The sequence below is a fragment of the Maniola jurtina genome, chromosome 19, assembly GCF_905333055.1.
Source record: "Maniola jurtina chromosome 19, ilManJurt1.1, whole genome shotgun sequence".
NCBI classification, from domain to species: Eukaryota; Metazoa; Arthropoda; class Insecta; order Lepidoptera; family Nymphalidae; genus Maniola; species Maniola jurtina.
In genome coordinates, this window is record NC_060047.1 from 9,806,990 (window position 1) to 9,827,916 (window position 20,927).

At 38.0% G+C, this 20,927-nt stretch overlaps 1 protein-coding gene and 1 long non-coding RNA gene across 4 annotated transcripts in view; both read right to left on the reverse strand.

Annotated features, from left to right (window-relative positions):
- Positions 1-20,927, reverse strand: part of LOC123875329 (metastasis-associated protein MTA3) — a 93,830-nt gene that overhangs the window by 70,396 nt on the left and 2,507 nt on the right. For all 3 annotated transcript variants that reach the window (XM_045921092.1, XM_045921090.1, XM_045921091.1), the window contains exon 2: positions 5,401-5,562. In XM_045921092.1, the coding sequence (XP_045777048.1) occupies positions 5,401-5,562 (162 nt within the window). The remainder of the gene's footprint in view (positions 1-5,400; positions 5,563-20,927) is intronic.
- Positions 6,200-17,163, reverse strand: LOC123875333. Its single transcript, XR_006798127.1, has 3 exons — positions 17,043-17,163; positions 11,414-11,419; positions 6,200-6,219 (listed from the first exon to the last, which is right to left on the reverse strand). It is a non-coding gene; the product is annotated as an uncharacterized LOC123875333 (long non-coding RNA).

A 20,927-nucleotide genomic window follows, 5' to 3' on the forward strand; every position in this document is an offset into this window, starting at 1 on the left:
AATTGTGTGCCGTTTGCATTCTCACTAGGTTCTCATTAAGTTTGTTTTATTTGGTTAAACTTTCTGGCATTTATATTGTTATGACGTTTAGTTGGCAAATAGTCTCTTTATTGGCTGAAACTCTAAAATTCAGCCAATCACAACAAAGAAAATATTGTAATAATGATTGATGCAGCTTTCTGTAATTGAAAACAAAATATTTGACATTAACTTGAATGTGACAGTGTTTTCCGAATAGGGTTGCCAGAGGCCCCGTATTTTACTGGTTACCCCGTATTTCAGGATACAGAAACCTGTAATTATGAAAATAAAATACGGGGCAAATAAAACTAAATATTTTTAGGGTTCCGTAACTCAAAAGCAAAAAAGAACTCTTATAGGATCACTTCGTTGTCTGTCAGTCTTTCCGTCTGTCCGTCTGTCCATTTGTCCTTCTATCCGTCTGTCATGTGTTCATGAACAAATATTAGTATTTTCAATTTTCAAAGTAAGATAACTACATATATCAAGTGGGTTATCATATGAAAGGGCTTTACCTGTTCATTCTAAAACAGATTTTTATTTATTTTTATGCATATTTTTTTAATGCATAACAGTTTTTGATTTCTCGAGTAAAATGTCGGAAAAAATACCCGAATACGGAACCCTCGGTGCGTGGGTCTGACTCGCACTTGGCCGGTTTTTTACAAATTCAGCAGGAGCTGGCTGGCGAAATCCAACACTGACGTTATGTCCAGTAGAAAGAATATTTTCCTTTTGCGGCAATGCGTAGCCGAAACCCACTCGATATTGATCATGGTCGTAGCCAAGGCGGCGGGGCTTGGTTTGAGGATGTAAGCCTTTTTTTATACAAGTTAGCCCGTGACTTTAATCTTTTCTAGTGGTAAGTGATGATGCAGTCTAATTTCTTGGCCGTTAGGGCCATACTAACCATATAACTAGCCATGACCGAAGCCTCCCACCAGACCAGAAATTTCGAAATGGCGACTGCGCCTGGGAAGCCGTCAAAAACCTAAGCCTAAAATAATACTTACACTATTTCTTGCATTTGCTTACCAATTTTTTTTTGGAAATATATCAAACATTTCGCGCTCACTTCACTCGCGCTTTGAATTTCTATTACTTGGTGTAAACCCCGCAATTTCGTTTGCATGAATTTAGATTTTTAAAAATTCCGTGGGGGATTTTCCGGGCTAAAAAGCCGCCTAAAAAAAATGTCTGGGATGCAAGTTACCTCTGAATAGTAAGTACCAAAATTTTGGTAAAGAAGATGGGCCGTGAAAGGGTAACAAATAGATAGGCAAATAGATATACTGTCGTATTCGTAATATTAGTATGGATAGGAAGCTTTAAAAATAAAATCTTGCTATGGCTACACTCGTTTCCCTTTCACTTTAATTTTTTCTGTATTGAACCAAAAACACTTACGCTCACTGCGCTCGCGCTTTTTTATTGTTGTATTTTATCTCACTGTCAAATTGAAAGGCGAAATTCCACTAACCAGGTAATTAGCCCATAAAGTTGAGCGAATGTTTTTTTCCTCATGACAGGATTCAGTTCCGGCCCTAATAAAACCTCTCCCGCAATCGATTCCTGGCTACGGCCATAGTATTGATACTGTGAAGGTGGAATTACAAATTAAATGTAATTTTAAGTTGAAATGAGAAGATTGTATGCATGAAATGTATAACATTTTGCTTTACAACACTAAGAGTTTTTAAAAGCTATTTAAATAAATAAATCTTTTATTTAAAACCACATTGCAAACACAGTTCACCAATCAAGATACGGCAACATACAGAGAAAAAATACAAAACTTATAAATAAACTGAAATATCTAAATAGGCTTTCCATGCATTTCAGAGAGAACCACCGCCTATATATATATATTCTTCAAATACTTCAAAATTTCAAATTTCTTCAAATCTAAACCCCGTATTTTTGATGGTGGTAGCCTGTAAATCAAAAAGAGCCAGGTGGCAACCCTACTTCGACCTAGACAGAATGAAAAATTGTTTTCATTACTCGGTATGCCTACTGCCATAGTGTGACAGAAAGTGTGACGGTAGTTATGACCTCTGATTGGCCGACTCTCTTTCACTATTTGCTAAAATTGATGATTGCAACAACAATTTTTTCTTTTTTGTAATCGAAAACAGAACACGGACGTCAAACAGGTTGACTAATTGCAATCATTTCTGACCGGCTAACATTGTTCCGCTAGTGGCTCAAACTCACTGTCGCAGCAAGAACATGGTAAATTCAGCCAATCACAGCAATTTGAAATTTGGTTATCACAAATGTACCGATCTAGGAACCGAGAATGCACGAACCAGGGCAGATAGAGATGAGAACTATAATATCATACGTAGGAAATCGACGGGGGATCGTTGGCAAGGATAGCCTTAAACGTTTTTCCGTCGCTTAATGTCTGTCCAAGCCTTAAGTCAGTCCTTTTGCTTAGGTGGTATGGTTTCCCATACCACCTAATTTCCCCATTTTGAAATTCTGGTACTGGAGTTCCGACTCCGAAAGTAGAATGAAAAGGAGAGCTTCTCTTTCATTCTACTTATTTCATCTTTCTATTCGAAAATGATGAAATATGTACTTCACATGTCGCTTAGCTTTGAAGTAGGTATGAACTAACTAGGTAACCTTAGCCTGAACTAGCTTCAAACTATTCTAATCGATAGATAGCTGTACAAAGCTGCCGACGTCAATGCAAAGAAAGCTCAAGGCTTCACAATACTCGTGACTACTCGTATCAGATTCGCGATTCGCGTAACACCGCCTTCGCCTCCCATTCCGACATTACGTCAAAAAAAATATACTAAAATGTTAATTTACCCTCGAATGCTGAATTTTTTTTTTCACAGTTAAAAAAGCACAGCCTGAAGAAAATCTTCATGCTTGAGAGTTCTACTGATGATCTCAAGTCTGCCAATCCGCACTTGGCTAACGAAGTGAACTATGGACTCTAATCTAATAATATGGTCTAATAAGAAGAGACCCGTGCTAGTAAGTGGGCCTGGTGTTGAAAAAATGATAATGAGGATGATGATGATGATGATGAAAGGCGCTATCACACTAATATTATAAAGGCGAAAGTTTGTGTGTGTGTGTGTATGTTTGTTACTCCTTCACGCAAAAACTATAGGTATAAAAAGATAGTTATAATATCCTGGATACGCACATAGGTTACTTTTTATCCCGGAAAATCAAAGAGTTCCCACAGGATTTCAAAAAACCTAAATCCAAGCGGGCGACGTTGCGGGCATCGGCTAGTGTTTGATATAACTGACCAGTGACCGCATGTTACCCACGCGATCAGAAGTTTAGCTCTTTACATCGAGAGTCGATACAGAGTGAACTAGAGTGAGGGAGCTCTCAGTTCGATCTTAGGATCAAACCGAGAGTTCAGAGAGCCTAGGCTATCGGTGATGTGGATTCAAAGAAAAATAGGTGATTCATAGGCTAACTAGCGTCAAATGTTTGATGCCTGCCAGTGACGTACGTCGAAGCCTCGACGTTTTGTTACAAGTTCCCTAACTGTCAGAAACTGTGGTAGAGTCGAGACCAATCAATCCAAGGAGTAGGTACAAACGGTGCACCTATTGTTTAATAGGGCTGCGTTCTGGTAAGTTGTGATCATATTTCTATTCCATCATCAGAGCCTGTACCTTGGTGTTTATAAACGAACTACATACTTATTGAGAAAATCAATGAGCCCAACTCGATAGGTAGCCCGCAGACTATCTAATTATTGCAGAGGCATTTTTAATAAAGTATTTACGTCTTAGTTTCGACTACGAGTACAAATGGATTTGCTAGAAGTTTCTAGACACCCCGCTGCGAATATTAGTTCATATTAGTTCTATGTACTTAATATAGGATAGTGGTCTATTTATAGACAATAATCAAGCGCTCTTATAACCACATGGGTTGCGTTGACGTAGCCCATTTGCAAACTAAATGTAGATCCAACCTATTTCTGCCGAAATTACCTAGTCTATTCTGAATGTAAACAATGTTGTTTTAGTCAAATCAAACGAACACTAATTTGAATCTGTAACTCTTTTAAACAAAACTTGTTGCTATTCGAATTATGAGGCTTTAACCCCCGACCCAAAAAGAGGAGTGTTATAAGTTTGACGTGTGTATCTGTTTATCTGTCTGTGGCATCGTAGCTCCTAAACGAATGGACCGATTTTAATTTAGTTTTTTTTTTTGTTTGAAAGGTGGCTTGATCGAGTGTGTTCTTAGCTATAATCGAAGAAAATCGGTTCAGCCGTTTGAGTATCAGCTCTTTTCTGTATTCTTATAGGGGTTTTTAAATTTTTTATTCCATATCTCAATATCTGTGTAGCTATTTGAAGTAAGTGGTTTGCTAGATTTCTGTAAAAATAACTAGTTTTAAAGATACATTCTTGAGACTGTGTAACTTTGAAACTGATTGTTTTAAATCTGGAAAAGCACAGTCCTCAGTTCAAAAAAACTTGCAATTCCATTACGTTTGATTGGCTAGTATTCCAACGAGAGCCAAACTACATTTTTGGAGCGCTCTATGAAAGCAAGCAAAATAATACAGGAAATATGCGAATTAGCTCTCACATAATAATATGAGTAACATTGATAAATGATAATGATGGATATACATATAGGATAGAGATAAGGTACCTGAGTACTTAATTATTTTCAATAAGAAAAGAACTGGAGAATTTTTGCTATCATGTTTTCCATTATCAAACAATTATTTTACATAACATAAAAATTAATCCGTTCTACTTAATCGCAAGTCATTATTGGAAACATTTTATAAGGCGCTTAATATGGAAAGATTAAGTTGTAACAGACGTTTCATGTACATCTATAACATTTAAAGTGTAAATTGCATTAAAAATATAATATTTTATAGGTATCTAAAAGTATCTTAAAAGGTTCAACAGTTTTCTTACTTGTCCTTATAGGCCTAGGCAGACTCAAAACTATTAAAGTGTATTATTATAGTAAATCATAAAATTGTTATAAAATTCGCAAGCAAAATTAAAAATTAAATCTTGAATGTTGATCTGCTCAATACTGCTGGTAGATTTCAGAGCAGTGCACAGTGGTTTTTTGGTCTGGTATAATCGTCGTCAGGTAAAAAGAACTCTGATGATGAACCATCCAGAGGGTGATTACTGATTTATCAATCTTTTGGGTGGCAAGAAGTAAGGCGCGACGGCATCAGGGAGTGTGCCGTAGACCGTAGTGTGTTGCACCATACAGATTTGTGTTTCAGCGGAATATAGCAATTTAAGGTTTTGGTTCCTTGTATATCATAGCCTTGCTCAAAGTAACGCCTGCTACCAACGCAATGATAAAAATATCATCGTAAAATAAACCTTGGTATTTACTCACTTTGATGCTTATCTGCTAATTGTATGAGAGGGTTGGGCAGGTCCCGCCGCCTGTAGAAGCACATGACTTTTGCCTCCACGTTGCCGGACGGCGTTTTGTTCAGTTCCTCTATCCGCCGGATTTGGTACGGAGACGTCGACGACGTCTCGAAATAGACGCAGTCTGTTGGCAAAGGAAAATGCAACATTTAATAAAAACCTTCACATGCTCTATCATCGAAAAAAAATGACGTATAGTTCGCGACAGTTTGAGATGGCAATCGGGGTATAAGTCCGGGGGGATGCCCCGCACACCCACGCTCACACGCATCGGGTTAGCGCGGGGGCTTGCGGGGCGGGGGCCCCCCCCCCCCCCCCAATTGCCATTCCAACCTGTCGCGTATTATACGCGGTACAACACACAGGCACGGATGCGACAATAAAATTTTTGCATAGCAATTTGTACGAGTAAATACACAAGTAAAAACTTCATAGGGTAGCGTTCCGAGCACATCGTCTTGTTCTGCTTCTTGGATCTTGAAATCCTGGCAGGATAAAAAACTCTACACTTAATATAGACGTTAAGTCGCGGGCATCACCTAGTAATTTTATAAATCACAAGCTTTAATGCCCGGGACTTCATCCGCATGGACTACACAAATTCAATTTCATTCAAGCCCCAATTTTTACCACCTTAGGGGTAGAATTTTCAAAAATCCTTAGTGGATGTCTTCCCCATAATAATAGCTATCTGCATGCCAAATTTCAGTCCGATCCGTCCAGTAGGTTTGAGCTGTGCGTTAATAGATCAGTCAGTCAGTCACCTTTTTCTTTTATATATCTATTTAGATTACCTATTTGGATATTAACCAGCCAGCCAAGGCGGTGACGAATGACGTCGCGAAGGGTAATCGCATGGATATCTTCCACTACGATTGTCTACTTGAGATTGAAGGTAGTGTTATGAGAGCTATGCATATTATTATGTTTGAGTACGTAGATAGTTACGACAATATTAAAATATATCTACAAACAATCTTCAAATTGTGCCTTATGGATTTAAATTCATGTACATTTACCGATCATTTATAGATTAAACCAACATCATAATGGTATGCCTAAAGCCCTAAAACACTTACTATAAACGATATCAGCATCTAACAATGAAAAAACCGGTCAAGTGCGAGTCAGACTCGCGCATCGAGGGTTCCGTACTCGGGTGTTTTTTCCGACATTTTGCACGATAAATCAAAAACTATTATGCTTAAAAATAAATAAAAATCAGTTTTAGAACATACAAGTAAAGCCCTTTCATATGATACCCCACATGATATAGTTATCTTACTTTGAAAATTAAAACACATTTTAATTTTTTTTCTGTGATGTTACCACAAATTCACGGTTTTCAGATTCATTCCTTTACTTGTGCTATAAGACCTACCTACCTGCCAAATTTCACGATTCTAGGTCAACGGGAAGGGAAGTACCCCAAAGGTTTTCTTGACAGACACGACGGACGGACGGACAGACAGACAGACAACAAAATGATCCTATGAGGGTTCCGTTTTGCCTTTTGAGGTACGGAACCCTAAAAATTATAAGAAAAAGATTATGACTCTTTTCCAAATAGTATTTGACACGATCAATACGATGACTTTAGAGTAAACCTCTTAAAAGCCTATCAATATCGAGTAGGCACTACAGCTACTCGGCTTTATTAGGCTGCGCGCCAACCGGTTTCACTACGCGGCGACGACAACGCGAACGGGCAGAACGAAAGCGAAACGCATGGGAACGAGATCTTGAAGTGTGGACCTACGCGCCGTGTGACGACGCAAGATGCGGTGTAAGCCTTAAACCACACTACAGGCTTTTTGTTTTACCACTTTACTGTTTTTAATCATACTTTCAAGTAGCAGATACAAAGAAGAAAAATAGGGATCAGAGTTGCCATTGCTCAGTTGTGGAATGGTTTTTTTAATGAACTTTTCTCGTTTTTTTTTTTTTTAATTATAAAGAGTTTGGCTGCAATCAGACCTGCTAACAAGTGATGATGCAGCGTGAGATGCAGATGGAGCGTGCTTGCCTAGAATTTGTCTATTGACTCTTTACTTGAAGGTACCCATATTAAAAATGGGAGGGAAAACTGATGCCGGAAGGGCATTTCATATACGAGAAAGCCAATCGCTTCGTACGTGTTCGAGGAATTTCGACTACGTACGGATGCAGACCTTGACGATGCCTGGCAGTACGATGGTAGGAAGGTGAAGGAGGAACCAGATCAAAGACTTCTTGCGCACTCTCTCCTTTCGATCTCTTTATTTCTCTGTTTAAAGGTGTCTATAAACCTGAGCATTTAAGTACTTGTAAAAAAATATTGAGCTTTCGCCATTTTTAAATTTTGACGGACAACGAATAGAGCACCTCGGACGATGTTTATCAAAACTCAAGATAGCATTTATATTAAGCATTTTTCTTGTTCGTCAAAATTTAAAAACAGCGAATGTTCAATGTTTTGTTACAACCTGAGCATCCAGGTTTTTCAGCACCATTACGCGAGAAAAGATACAAGTAATGAGACTACTTATTGCCTTTACTCTATAGACAGAATAAAGACAACATAAATATAGTACCGGTTGGACAGTGAACTGTTGTGCAGTGGTCATATCGTGCAAGCAGACCAGCCAGAAGCTGACGTGTGAAGACACGATGGTAACTATGCGACTGAAACAGGAATATAAGACACAAATATGACAATATCTTTCACTGAACCCTTTTTTGTGTCGATTTGATATCAGTCTCTATGAGTAGACTATATAACAAAATAGGGTGTAGTAACTTTTTCTAAAGCGACTCGTTTGTCGCAAGTGTGATTTTTTTCTGCAACTTATCGTCATCGAGATACTCGCGGCTTGTAAATAACATGCAGTTCCAAGTCTGAGTGTATATTGGACATTCATGTCTACGCAAAATTATCAGTCTAATAAATATCAGTGGCGTGCAGTCCATAGAGGCGAAAAGCCCTCCCACAGTATAATTTTATTTATTTACTATTAGCGACCCGTCCCGGCTTCGCACGGGTAGCGTTAATCGGATGACTTCTAGTCTATTTGAGAAGAACTGTTATATGTATACTTTACGTTGTTTTCATTTTCTTTTAAATACATACATATTTAAATTCGCAACGCACGCCACGGAAACTTTCAGATGGGATGATTTAATTCACAGTAAGCAAAAATCCACTAAACTGAAGAATCTTTGTATGCACCATATTGTCCTACATTGTATAATTAGTCAACTGAAAAAAGGGTTCGAAAAGTTAAACAAAACATGTTTAGAGTTTATATCCAAGTATGAAGCCTCTGCGCCAATGAAAACGATATTTATTTTGGATCTACTCATTACCGCGGATGTCTCTAGTTAGGAAGTAACGACACACGAGCTTGGTCGCGACTCGCGATCACATGAATTAACAAATAAAATGGCGGCGATCACCGTTACCGTTTACAATAGAACACGCGACCCGCGCGCAGTCACTCGTTTCGGTCGAGATGGGTATTGCTGCTTATTCAATTAATAACTTTTTAGGTTAGGACTTCTTCCTAGCATTTGATTTAATTTTTGGTTTAATTTATTTGTACCAGAAAGTTGTAACAATAAAGATAAAAGGAAAGATAAAGTGGACAGGGAAGCACTTATCTTGAGAGATCTCTACCAGTGACCCCTGGCAGTGCGAGTTGAGAGTGCATTTTAGGGTTGTTGGAAGAAATCTTTCCATTAATTAATCAATCAATCTTAATTATTAATTAGATGTCTTACTACAATACCTATAGGTTACTAATTACGTAACTACAGTAAGTTGATTTGATTGCATTTGACATCCCTTGTATGGGTGATAGGGATATCACCCACACAAGGGAAGGGATCGTGAAGTTTACCCCGATGGTTTTACCAGTGAACGTAGACGTATATTCTGTGTGGCGTATGACCCACAGAATCCAGAATAGGTATAAAAGTGTTGACAGCGCTGATAACAGAGTGGTTGAGACGTCAGTATCGGGAGGTCGGGGGTTCGATCCCGGGCATGCATCTCCAAGTTTTCGGAGTTGTGTACGTTTTAAGCAATTTTTAGCAAGTATACCACCTGAAGTTTCCACAATTTTTGATATGTACCTATTTACAATTATTTAAAGTGCCCATGCCAAGTTTCATTTAAATTCCTTCAGTAGTTTCAGTGTGAAGCGTGACAGACAGACAGATAACATAATTAAAAAAAAATTTTGGGCTTCTACATCGACTAACGCTTCCTCCGATAAAAAAAATCAAAATACTTATATTTAAAATTTAAATAATGTATATTGTACAAGAAGCGTCCAGTTAAGTTCAGTTTCATCATAAGTATAGACTGCATAAACCGGTAACGTTATCTCTCTTAAACAGAGATCTAAATAAAATCACGACGCTATAAATCTTCTAACATTTTATTGAAATTACTTAACAAATATTAAAAATTAACCGAAAATCTCTGAATACATTGACTACCGTGCGAAGTCGCGGCCGGAGCGAGTCACTAGTTTAGAATTAATCGGTATGACCTAACAACAGTTAGACGCTCATCTAGTTTCCTATACGCCCCGTGCCGATTCATCTACATGTACATGTACGTAACTATAAACATACGCGACGCAAGCAGCGTGGCGGCCTATGCCATACATACTGCAGCTTATGTATTCACGTATGTAGTCAATAGTTATATCGCGGGAGAGGCATTATGCGGCTGATAGCGATGTTAACGCCCGTTCAGTTTTGCCAAGACTTTAGTGTATTTTTGGAACGTGTCAATAAGTAAGTGTGTAGTAAATATAGCCGGCCACGTCACCGTAAGAGCTTGCGAATGGAAATCATTGGATTTCCCTCGGATCGAACGTAGATGAACATTTTTCATGACTGACTGTCAAATAACTCAAGTCGCTGGAGGTCTAGAAACTTGAGATTTTGCACGTAAACTTTCTCGACCGAATAAGAAATGATTTTGAGAAGTTCCTACGGGATTTTCAAAAATCTAAATCTAATCTTGGGCTTTAATAAGCTGGTCGCATTACCTATTAATCTTGTTGTTCAATCGGGTATAACATAATTTGTTATGTTCACCGATTTAAAGGAGATAATAAAAACTTTAACAAAGACTTGGTTATCTTATATGGCCGACGAGGCAAACACAATTTAATTAATAAGTAACTTAGTATTTTTTTAAACAAAGTAACAAGTAAATATATTTAATTCCGTATATAATATTATAATCAATAATCATACATAATGTGAATAATCCTAATAGCTTTTACTCCGGTTTAAAATTCAAAATATAAGTAGGTACATCGTTGTGTGATTGGTAAAAGCAAAAGGGTGACTGCGAAATTGTATTCCTACTACTTCGGAATGCGCAATTCAGAACAACAATAATAATCCGCAAGAATAAGAAAATCTATTGAGGGGTGCACCGCTAAGAGAATGTACCTACTATGCTTCATCCACCCTTATATTTTGCACAACCCACTATGCACTTAAAGCATCTTCAGGACATATACTTTACAATAGACATAGACCTAACGATTTAGCACAGCATCACTTTGCAAGGTAAAAGTTTCAAGTAAGTGTGTACTTAAATAATTACATTTTAAAGCCTGAAACACACAGCGTCCGACGGAAAGGTATGCAACGCGGCTGCTAGAAGTTGTACTGGATCTATTATTCTGGACTAGCGATTCGCGCCGCGACGTACTGGAGAGTGGAAGCAGAGATACGAGAGAGAGACGCGCGAGGGTCATCGTCAGCTTGGATTATGGGTTATTCGCGCCGCGACAGACTGGAGAGTAAAGTCAGAGATACGAGAGAGAGAGAGAGAGAGAGAGAGAGAGAGAGAGAGAGAGAGAGACGCGCGACTGTGACCGTTACCTTGGCTTATGGGTTTCTGTACTGTTCGGTTGGCGGGCGAGACAGAAACCCGCACACGAGACTGGGAGCTAGCGCGGTCCAACTTAGACCTATCATTGCTTTTTAATAAGCACGATTGTCGACAAGCCTATCTTTGCAATAAAAAATATTCTTCGGTTAACACGTCCATTCCAAAAACTTCAATATAAACTAAACCTAACTCCTATTCAGGTATGCCTCGCGTCTTGGTCTGGGCACTGAGTTGACCCTCGGAGACCGAGACATGTGTCTGTCTCGGTACGAACCTTAACCGTACTACATGCAGTTGCTTTATCAATCCTCATTTACGCGCGCGTTCTGTGACGTCCTGTCCTAAAGTTCCGTTGCGCATTGCATGTTTCAGGCTTTAGTCTTTAAACCAGTTAAAACACGAACTTGGTGGCTTTTTAGTAATGCGGAGTCCTCGGTTCATAACATAATTTTTTAAAAGTTCCCTTTGCGCAAATGTCATTAAATTATCCCGTCGGGATATACAATTACACCGTCGGGGATTTTATGAGTTATTTTGTCAACACAGGAAAGCACCAAGTTCACGTTTATAGAATATCTTGTCTGATTTGTACCTATATATCTTACTCGTTGGTGTTTGCGTCTGCTAAGTATGTGTTAATATATTGTTATGTTCGATGTACAGTAAAATATTAAAGAAGGATCAACGGTAGAGATCTTTTATAGAAATAATAAATCAATCAAATTTCTTTCTTTAAAAAGCTGCAAAATCCTTTCTAAATCTTTCCATCTGTATTACTAAAAGTTATGACACAAAGTACCTACTTGCTAAATATTATACCTAGTCTCAAAGCTTTTAAGTAAATAATAAGAAGCGATAAACATTTTCATCACCCTGTTGTAACTATTATGATGTCCATAATGGACCTTTTCTATAATGTAAGCTCCTACCTAACTTCATCAAATGCTATTCTTTAGAAGAATATGAATATTATCTAAGGATAAATTGACTGACTGACATTTATTAATTTACAATGAAATCTATGATCGTGACATATGAATTGACCAAGGTCCAGAAAGTTGCATTTTTGCATGTAAGTTTTCTCTCTAAAGTAGATTGCCAGTTGCCACTAAGAAAGGATTTTCCCAGAATTCCACTCGAACGAAGCCGGGCGGGTCAGCTATAAGTCGTCAATATAGATCATCGAGGACGAACGAAAGAGAATTACTAAAGAGTAACGTTATTTTGCCACTTATGAAAGTCGCCCATTTACTCAATTACCAAATTCGGGTTTAATATTCGAGGTAAAGCCACGTAAGATACTGCCAGTTATTTTATATTTATCATGAACATTTGCATAAGCAGTACAAGATGCTTTGCACACACTCGTCGCAAGTGTTTGTTGAATAAATAACTAAAAAATTGATACGTGTGCACATTTTCAGATCATTGACCCACTGATTTTAGGTAGCGCACGATGATATTTAAACATTTTGTTAGTGACAAACAGGACAAAGAGATGGCACAGGGGTTCCCGAACTTTTATTATTTAACCCTTCTGCTATCAACTATCAAGGAATATCTACGCCCTCGTGGCCTTATGACCACAAAACATTAATTAAAGTTATAGGATTTATTTTATAGATAGTATCTTCATCGGTCTCATTAAATTATGAGAAGAATAAAATTATTTGTTTGGTAAAAAAATATAGAAATAGCACGAATTAAGGCACTGTTGCCAAAACCTTACAATGTCAGATTATTATTATATATATATTTTTCCTTGAGTTCTGCTGAATTTGCCGGTAGCCCTTCGCGCTTTTAAAATGCTTTAATAGAGACGTCTGGAAAGACGATCGTTGAGGAGGCGAACTCAGTTCTTGCCTTCGCCTAAAAACCACCATTGTTCGGAACAATTCGAAGGTTCGATCCCTTTTCCGAATAGCGGAATACTATAAGTTTCGTAAATGCAGTAGATACTAGATACCAAGTTTTATAGATCATATTTTTGATAGAAAAAAATATCCCGTTAAATGAGCCGCTCTAACCTTTAAGTAAATCTCCTTCATAGTTCACGACGACGGTGACGGATTGCTTCAACAGATTTAGTTCACAAATAACTAGGTAAAATCTTCGAATCTGACAGTGTGGAATTTGAAAATAGCCTTGTTTATTATGTGCATTGTTTAACACCTGCGCGGGAGTTGCGAGATGTGAAACCTATTTTATTTTGATCGACTATAGGTATTTCCTATAGGCTACGAAATGTTGATGCAAGCTACTGCGTCTTGTGTTCTTCGAGAATACCCAATAACGTGAATGAGGCCTCTTTTTGTTTTTTGTTTTAGGGACACCACCTTAAAACTCAAGGATAAAGCGCAATAATGTTTGATCAATATTTGATATTCTTTAAGTACCTAGCTTTGAAATCTTTCTCTAATTAATTATTAAGAATGTGCACAATGATAGGCTAACCGATGGATTTCCACGAGGTTTTTTTCTGGTTTATCTTCAATAGAATTTTTAATCATGCCGAACCAATTCTGTTTTGTTGTGATTTTTTACGTTGAGCATACCTATATTATTCAAAAGTACCTACACGTGTCCAGTCATACTTCGGATTCGAAGTTCACAAATCCAGTAATTAATAGTTACTATTGCTAACTTTACTTAAACGATAGACGTTGGATTGGGGTCCCATCAAGGAGCTAGAATGACACCACACACAATGAGTTGGAAGATCCCCACTAGGTAGACGGATAACATCAAAGGAGTCAAAGAGAACGCTGAATTCAGGCGACGCAAGACTGTGTCCGTGACGTGCGGAAGTTCCCACAAGAGACCCATGTCCAGCAGTGGACTCCTATCAGTTTATAATGTTGATGATGAACTTTACTTAAGTGGTGTTACACTTAAAGCCATCAACTAATTCAGTGTCGTCAAAGGTTCACGCGACAAGAGCGGTGTGCGTCAGAAAAATTGTTAGTAAAATAATAATTTACGGCAACTGGTCGGTCGAGTTTAGCTTGTCAGGCAGGACCAGTTTATTGTTCGAAAACATACTTAGGTATGCAACTTTCACCGTGGACGCTGGTAATTGCGAGTTCATAGCGTTTTACGGATCATTGTTACAAGTGTTGAAAACTTAAATTCAAGTATTTTTAGGTCGTATTCGTTATCTAGACAGGTGGTAGACGTATTTTGAAGTGAACATCTTGAACTAGCAAACGAAACGTGGAAATTTCTACGCGTACTTACTATTAAGATGTATTAAAACATCCAACCAGATGGGCAAACGAAATAAAGCGGAAAGTAGCTGGAGTTCAATGAAAAGCCTTCGTTTCTTATTCGTTATCGATTTGGGGCAGACGTGTTCTGACAATGAAGAGAAGATGGAGGAAAAGGTTGGAACTCGATAAAGTCAAAAATCTTTGGTTATTCATGATAGATTTGGGAGATATATATTCTAGAAATGACACTGCGTAACTACATTTATACGCACATTATCTACCAGTGGGATGAATGCCTCTGGATTTGAAGATACTCAAATTGAACATAACGAACCCTCTTTCAATATTAGGGTACCAATAAAATGTCTCCCTCAACTTAAAATTTAATCGATGAGCCTAATAAAATAATTGACACAAAATTAACCATTTAACGTCGTGACAATGTAATCAGTTATTGGCTTTATCGACAACAGGTTTTATTGTTTTGTTAACATTAACGAAGGAATATTGTAGTTAATGTTAATTTTATTATTCGACATGCATGGAGATAACTTTGATAAGTCGTATGAGTTAAGACGCCCACAGAATAAAAGCCTGAAATACACAATCGCGCGACAGTGCCCGCCGCAACGGTAACGTGTCTGACTCCTAGAAGTTGTACATAGTATCTAAATCAGTCCAAAAACCTCAAAAAACCTGTGAATCATATATCAAACAAAATGGGCCAAATTGAGAACCACCTCCTTTTTGGAAGTCGATTAAAAACAAAGTCGTCTGTCCCTCTGTACGCTTAGATCTTTTAAACTACGCGACGGATTTGAATGCAGTTTTCATCAATTACTAGAGTGATTCAAAAAGAAGGTTTATCTATAAGTATTTAGTTTAATATTGTTTTGTATTAATTTGTGAACGATGAGATCTTGGGTTCGATTCCCCGGTCGAGCTAAAAATAGATATTGGGTTTTACTGTTTAGAAATTCTTAGTTGTAGCCCGGAGTTAGGAAGTTGGCGGTGTTTTATCCCCGTGCCTCGGAGAGCACTAAAGCCGATTGTCCTGCGCCTGATTTATCTTCGGTCGTGTCAGAATGCCGTCCTATTGGGCTATGAGAGTAAGGGAATAGATAATGCAGCTATGATTGTGAACACACTTGAGCACTATAATATCTCCCGCGCAGATGGCTAATCTGAAATCTCTGCGGAGATTGGCCGCCGCGCCGTGGCCGAAATTCAATTAGCAGGACATTTTTACTATTCAGTTCCTTTTAGTGACGGTTATGATGTAAACGTCTAATGTGAAATTCGCTCGTTTTAATAGGGTAAGCAAATTAATAGAAACGGTAAACACATCGTTATCGGTAGCTGATGTACAAATACTATTAAATAAATAAATATTCTTTTATTTGGGACCACAGCGCAAGCCTTGAATAGAAAACAGCAACATACAGAGAAAACAACAACATACAAAAGCTTAGAAATAAACTTAAATACCTAAATATTTACTTAAAATACGGCTTTCCATGCATTTCAGTTGAGAAAAGCAGTGTTAGTGTCTGTTAAAATGGATCACACAACCGCACCTCAGTAGCAAAAATATGGCAAGGCACAATCAGTCATATATTGAGTGAATGGTCTTGCAGCAGCTGCCTAAAGTTGCATTGTCGCAGCCACAAATGACTGAAAATGGTGGTCGCGAATTGCTGTGTAGTCAGCCGCTTGCGTGAGATTGTCGCGAGTGTTGCTTTTGTGGCCACGATTTGGTCGGTATTGAACACACGAGATTATTCACAACTGAAGTATAACGCGAATGGAAATTGTGGTAGATGCATGTAAGTGAAACTATAGGTATGTATACCGTTTCACTGAAAAAGCTCGTGAGGTAGAGCGCGGTTGCGGAAGAGTGACAACTTAAGAAGCAAGGAATTCAACGTCGCTATAACGCTCCCTTCATACCCGACGCTCCCTCAACCTGCCCTCTACCACACGAGCCGTCTCAATCAAACGGTTATATCGAAGGTTTAACCAGCGACATTTTTTAAGTCTATGCGGCGTGGTTGTGGCACGTCTGAAAGAACTCTTATAATGTCTGAGTTTGAATCCTCAGCAAGGGTTCGCGGTGTGAATCCGCGATTTGTCTCAATCACTTCTTTAGAACTTAAAAAAATTTCGCGCATTTACGGTAAAGGACAAACATCACAACAAAATGCATGTTTTGGAAATCCAGGTTTATTAAGTACAGAAGGCGTGGGTAAATTGACCGTTAGGTGCACGTGTACCTAAATTCAACGAATAACAATAACCAATAGCGTCCAACAGGGCAGATGTGTGTACACTAAGCTCGACTCTGTTACTTAGGCACCTATGACCCCATTGTGTCGTAAACGCTTCTTAATAATAGGATACAGCTGCCTAATCGAGTGACAGTGGAATGAGAGGCGGACTTTGCAATTTTTTTATGACGTGGGTCGTATAAACAAAGAACTAAACATAATCTACTAGCTTATGCCCGCGACTTCGTCGGCGTGGACCACACTAATTTCAAACCGCCGTTTTACCCATTTAGGGGTTGAATTTTCAAACATCCTTTCTTAACGGATGTCAACGTCATGATAGCTATCTTTATCGATCCAATAGTTTGAGCTATGCATTGATAGATCAGTCAGTCAGTCAGCTTTTCCTTTTACATAATATATAGATTTTACTTATCAAACTGAATATAGACGCCTTGTTTCTTTTTACGTCTAGTGTAGCGAGAAGGAAAGACACAAGTTTTTTTTCTGTAGTAGAAAAACTGAAATACCAACGCGTATGTTAAGAAGAACCTAGTTAAAGTACTTACTTATTGAGAAGTTATGTCCTATACCCAGAACTCCTCTTTCATACGAAGATATTATACACGAAGTTCGACTACGTGTCTGAGATCTATAGAGAGCACTTTGACTTTGTTACTTTATGCCTGTGCCTTTGCCATAAATCGGTCAGTCAATAGATTTCAACCTTAGAGTGAAATTATAGTTAGTAGCTACATAATATGGGTTTTGGCACACGTATGACGAAATTACATTTGGGTGTAGTTATATCCGTAATCAAATGCTTATGGTAGTCTTGAAATGTCATGAGAGTCAAAGTTTTTGTTTTTTTTTTAAATTCGGTCTAAGATCCAAGTCAAAATTTACGATGTCGAGTTTGGGCAAGTTTTCATACTTTAAAAAAAATTTGAATTCAGGTAAACCGGTAGGTAAATGAAGGTAAACATCGTGAGGCAAACTGCATGCCTGCCCGGCTAGCATAGGCAGTAGATAAAAATTATATCCCCCGATTATATCCACCGATGTCATAGAAATCAGTGGATATAATCGGGAATATAATTTTTATCTACTGCCTATGCTAGCCGGGCTGGGAGTTCTCCATAATGTTCTCAAAGGTGTGTGAAGTCTACCAATCCACACTTGGCCAGCGTGGCGGCGGGCTATGTCCTAAACCCTACTCATTTTGAGAGTACACCTGTGCTCAATAGTGGGCCGGCGATGGGTTTAATTTGATCATGATGATAATTATGATATCGGTTTAACAGCTATCCTAAAAATTATGAACATCATATTTTGGGTGTATGAAATATTTCCCAACCAAAAAACACACGTGACACGCGGACCGGACAGACAGACAGCAGAGTTACATTAATAGTGCCCCGTTTTTACACTTTGGGTAGGGAACCCTAAAAATTCAACGTTTCAGTTAAACTGTGCATATTGAGAGTGATAGGCATCAGGGATCTTCCAATTATTTTGACCTGTGCTATCCCTCGTCTATTCTACATTAAGGGTAATCTAGTACATACAACTAGATTAGAACAATCTCTCTCGCACATGGTTGACGCTTGACATCGGAGAACAATAATCGGGACCGATGACCTTAAGTTACGCCCTACTGCATTTAGCTGGCACACCAAAACTATTGCGGAAGTAAAAGGCATCACTACGCATATTGTAAAGTAGCTTATGCCCGCGACTTCATTCGCGTTGACTACACGAATTTCAAGCCGCCATTTTACCCCCTTAGGGGTCGAAATTTTAAAAATCCTTTCTTATCAGATGTTTACGTTACACAGCTAGTAGGTAATAAATCAGATCGAAATGAATAATAATTGTTTAATCATATCAATTCAGTGAAAAGTAAAATAAAGGTTTAAACGCGTTTTAAAGCTTAAACACGGGTTTTAGCCTGAACACGGTTTTAGGGCACTTATAAATTTGATAGTCTGATAAATTAGTCTGTTGCTTTTCACACCGAAAATCGCTAAAAAAGTGGGAAAATGCAGGATTTATAAAACCGATGATCAGTTTATCAGCAGTCTGATCCGATTACATCACCAATATAAAGATCGTTTAGTCGTTAGTCTACACTCTACTTATTAAGTACTTAGTAACTATTAAATTAATAGTTTAATATTACAATTACCTACTTGGTTAATGAAAAGTAACAAATATTACAACACACACCACATGTTATTGTTTAACACCACAAAACCGTAAGCGAATTGATAAGTGGCACCAATGAGTGTACATAGTTTATTTTAGGGGCTGTGTACTCGACGATTTTTTAGGGCGCCTGCTGTTTACAAACACAGCGTACGTTTAACTTTTAGCGGCTACCCGAGAATTGGGTACAATAAAATTACTCACAAAACAAATTAGGTTTTTGTTTGACAGGCATGTGGCGCTTGGCTGCAAGTGCAAACGTACCTGATGGTTTCAGGCTGAGATGCGCACTTTGACTTTGCTCAGACTTAAGACACTGTTAAAATGAGACAGCGTTAAACCGCTGGCATAAATCTGTCTCTTTTTAACTGAAACTTAAATCTAAGCAAATTCAAACTGGGCTCTATAGATTTCAACCTCAGTCAAAGTAGAGCGCGCTTGACTAGAAGGTGCCTATGGTTACGCTAATTCAAAATTCTATGAAGGGCTTCTACAAGCCAGGGTAGATTAAGACCATGTTTTTAAGGTTAGGCCTGAATTACTCCTACGCTGTTGTCGGTCGCGTAGGTACGTCGGTCATCGGTTGCACGTATTATTCGTACTGCTGTCAGTGCTGCAGTGTGGTAATATTAACATCTCACTATTGGGTCGTCTCTACTATCGGGATTCGGCAAAGTTAGTGATAGGTACATCGCGAATTGTGTGGCCGCCATCTTCGCTTCGCTTCAATGTTATCCTTCGCTAATTTGCGCTAACCCGAATGCAATTCGGTGTTGAGCCGGCATTTGCCGATACCCGATAGTGTAGCCGTGTCATATGTGATTTTGGCCACAAGAACAAGATTTTTAATACATATGGTGACATGCACCAGAACCTAGGTCATTCAAGACGGTAAAGCAAAACGATATGGGGATAAGTAGGTACATTATTAACGTGTAATCGATATCGCCTTATTGTACGTAATTCGTAACTAACTTGTTGTTTTATTCTGCCTGAGTATAGTGCGCGACAGGTTGAGATGGCAACCGGGGTGGAGACGCCCCGTATAACCCGCAGCAGGTGAGTGCGGGTGTGCAGGTTGTCCCTCCATCTCATAAACCCCTATTTTAGGGGTTGAATAGCCGTAAATCCTTTTTTTTAGTGGATAGATCAGTCAGTCACCTTTTCCTTTTTTATAAAGATTACAGACTTGTTTTGAGATTCAGCTTTTTATATTATGCTTTCAAGTTGAGTGGGAATAGATAATAATAAATAAGGTTTTGTCTATGAAAGAACCTGTGATGTTTACCTTGTGGAGATAAGATTTTATCATAATGTAAAGGCCAGAGATTATTTTATAGACAAACTATGTGAGTCACTTCCACACTTAATTTATTGCATGTTGTATGTAATATTTGAACATGGCATGATTTTTTTAATAACTTACAATTAAAAATCTATGTGGTTGATCTACAATTTTTAAGTATCTTTTGACTATTTAGGTTAAATCTTTGTGAATATGCAAACATAATACTTGTTTATAAGAGGTACTTACAATGATGAAACAATAAAATTATGATAATAATAATTTCTTATCATATGTCAACCTAATATTGGTGATACGATAACATTTTACAACATGGTTATGGTATTGCTACTCTTGATAAAGTGAAAATCAAAATTTTTATAGGTTTGTTTAAAAATTGTGTGGGAACTCTTTGATTTTCCGGGATAAAAGTTACCTACATCCTTCCCTGGGATATAAGCTAACTGTATACTAATCATCCAAATTAGTTAAACTGTTGGGCTGTGAAAAGCTAGCAGACAGACAGACACACTTTCGCATTTATAAAATACTTAGTATGGATAAGCAATGTTACATAATTAATATTTTTTATTGTTATAGGTACAAAATAAAATATTT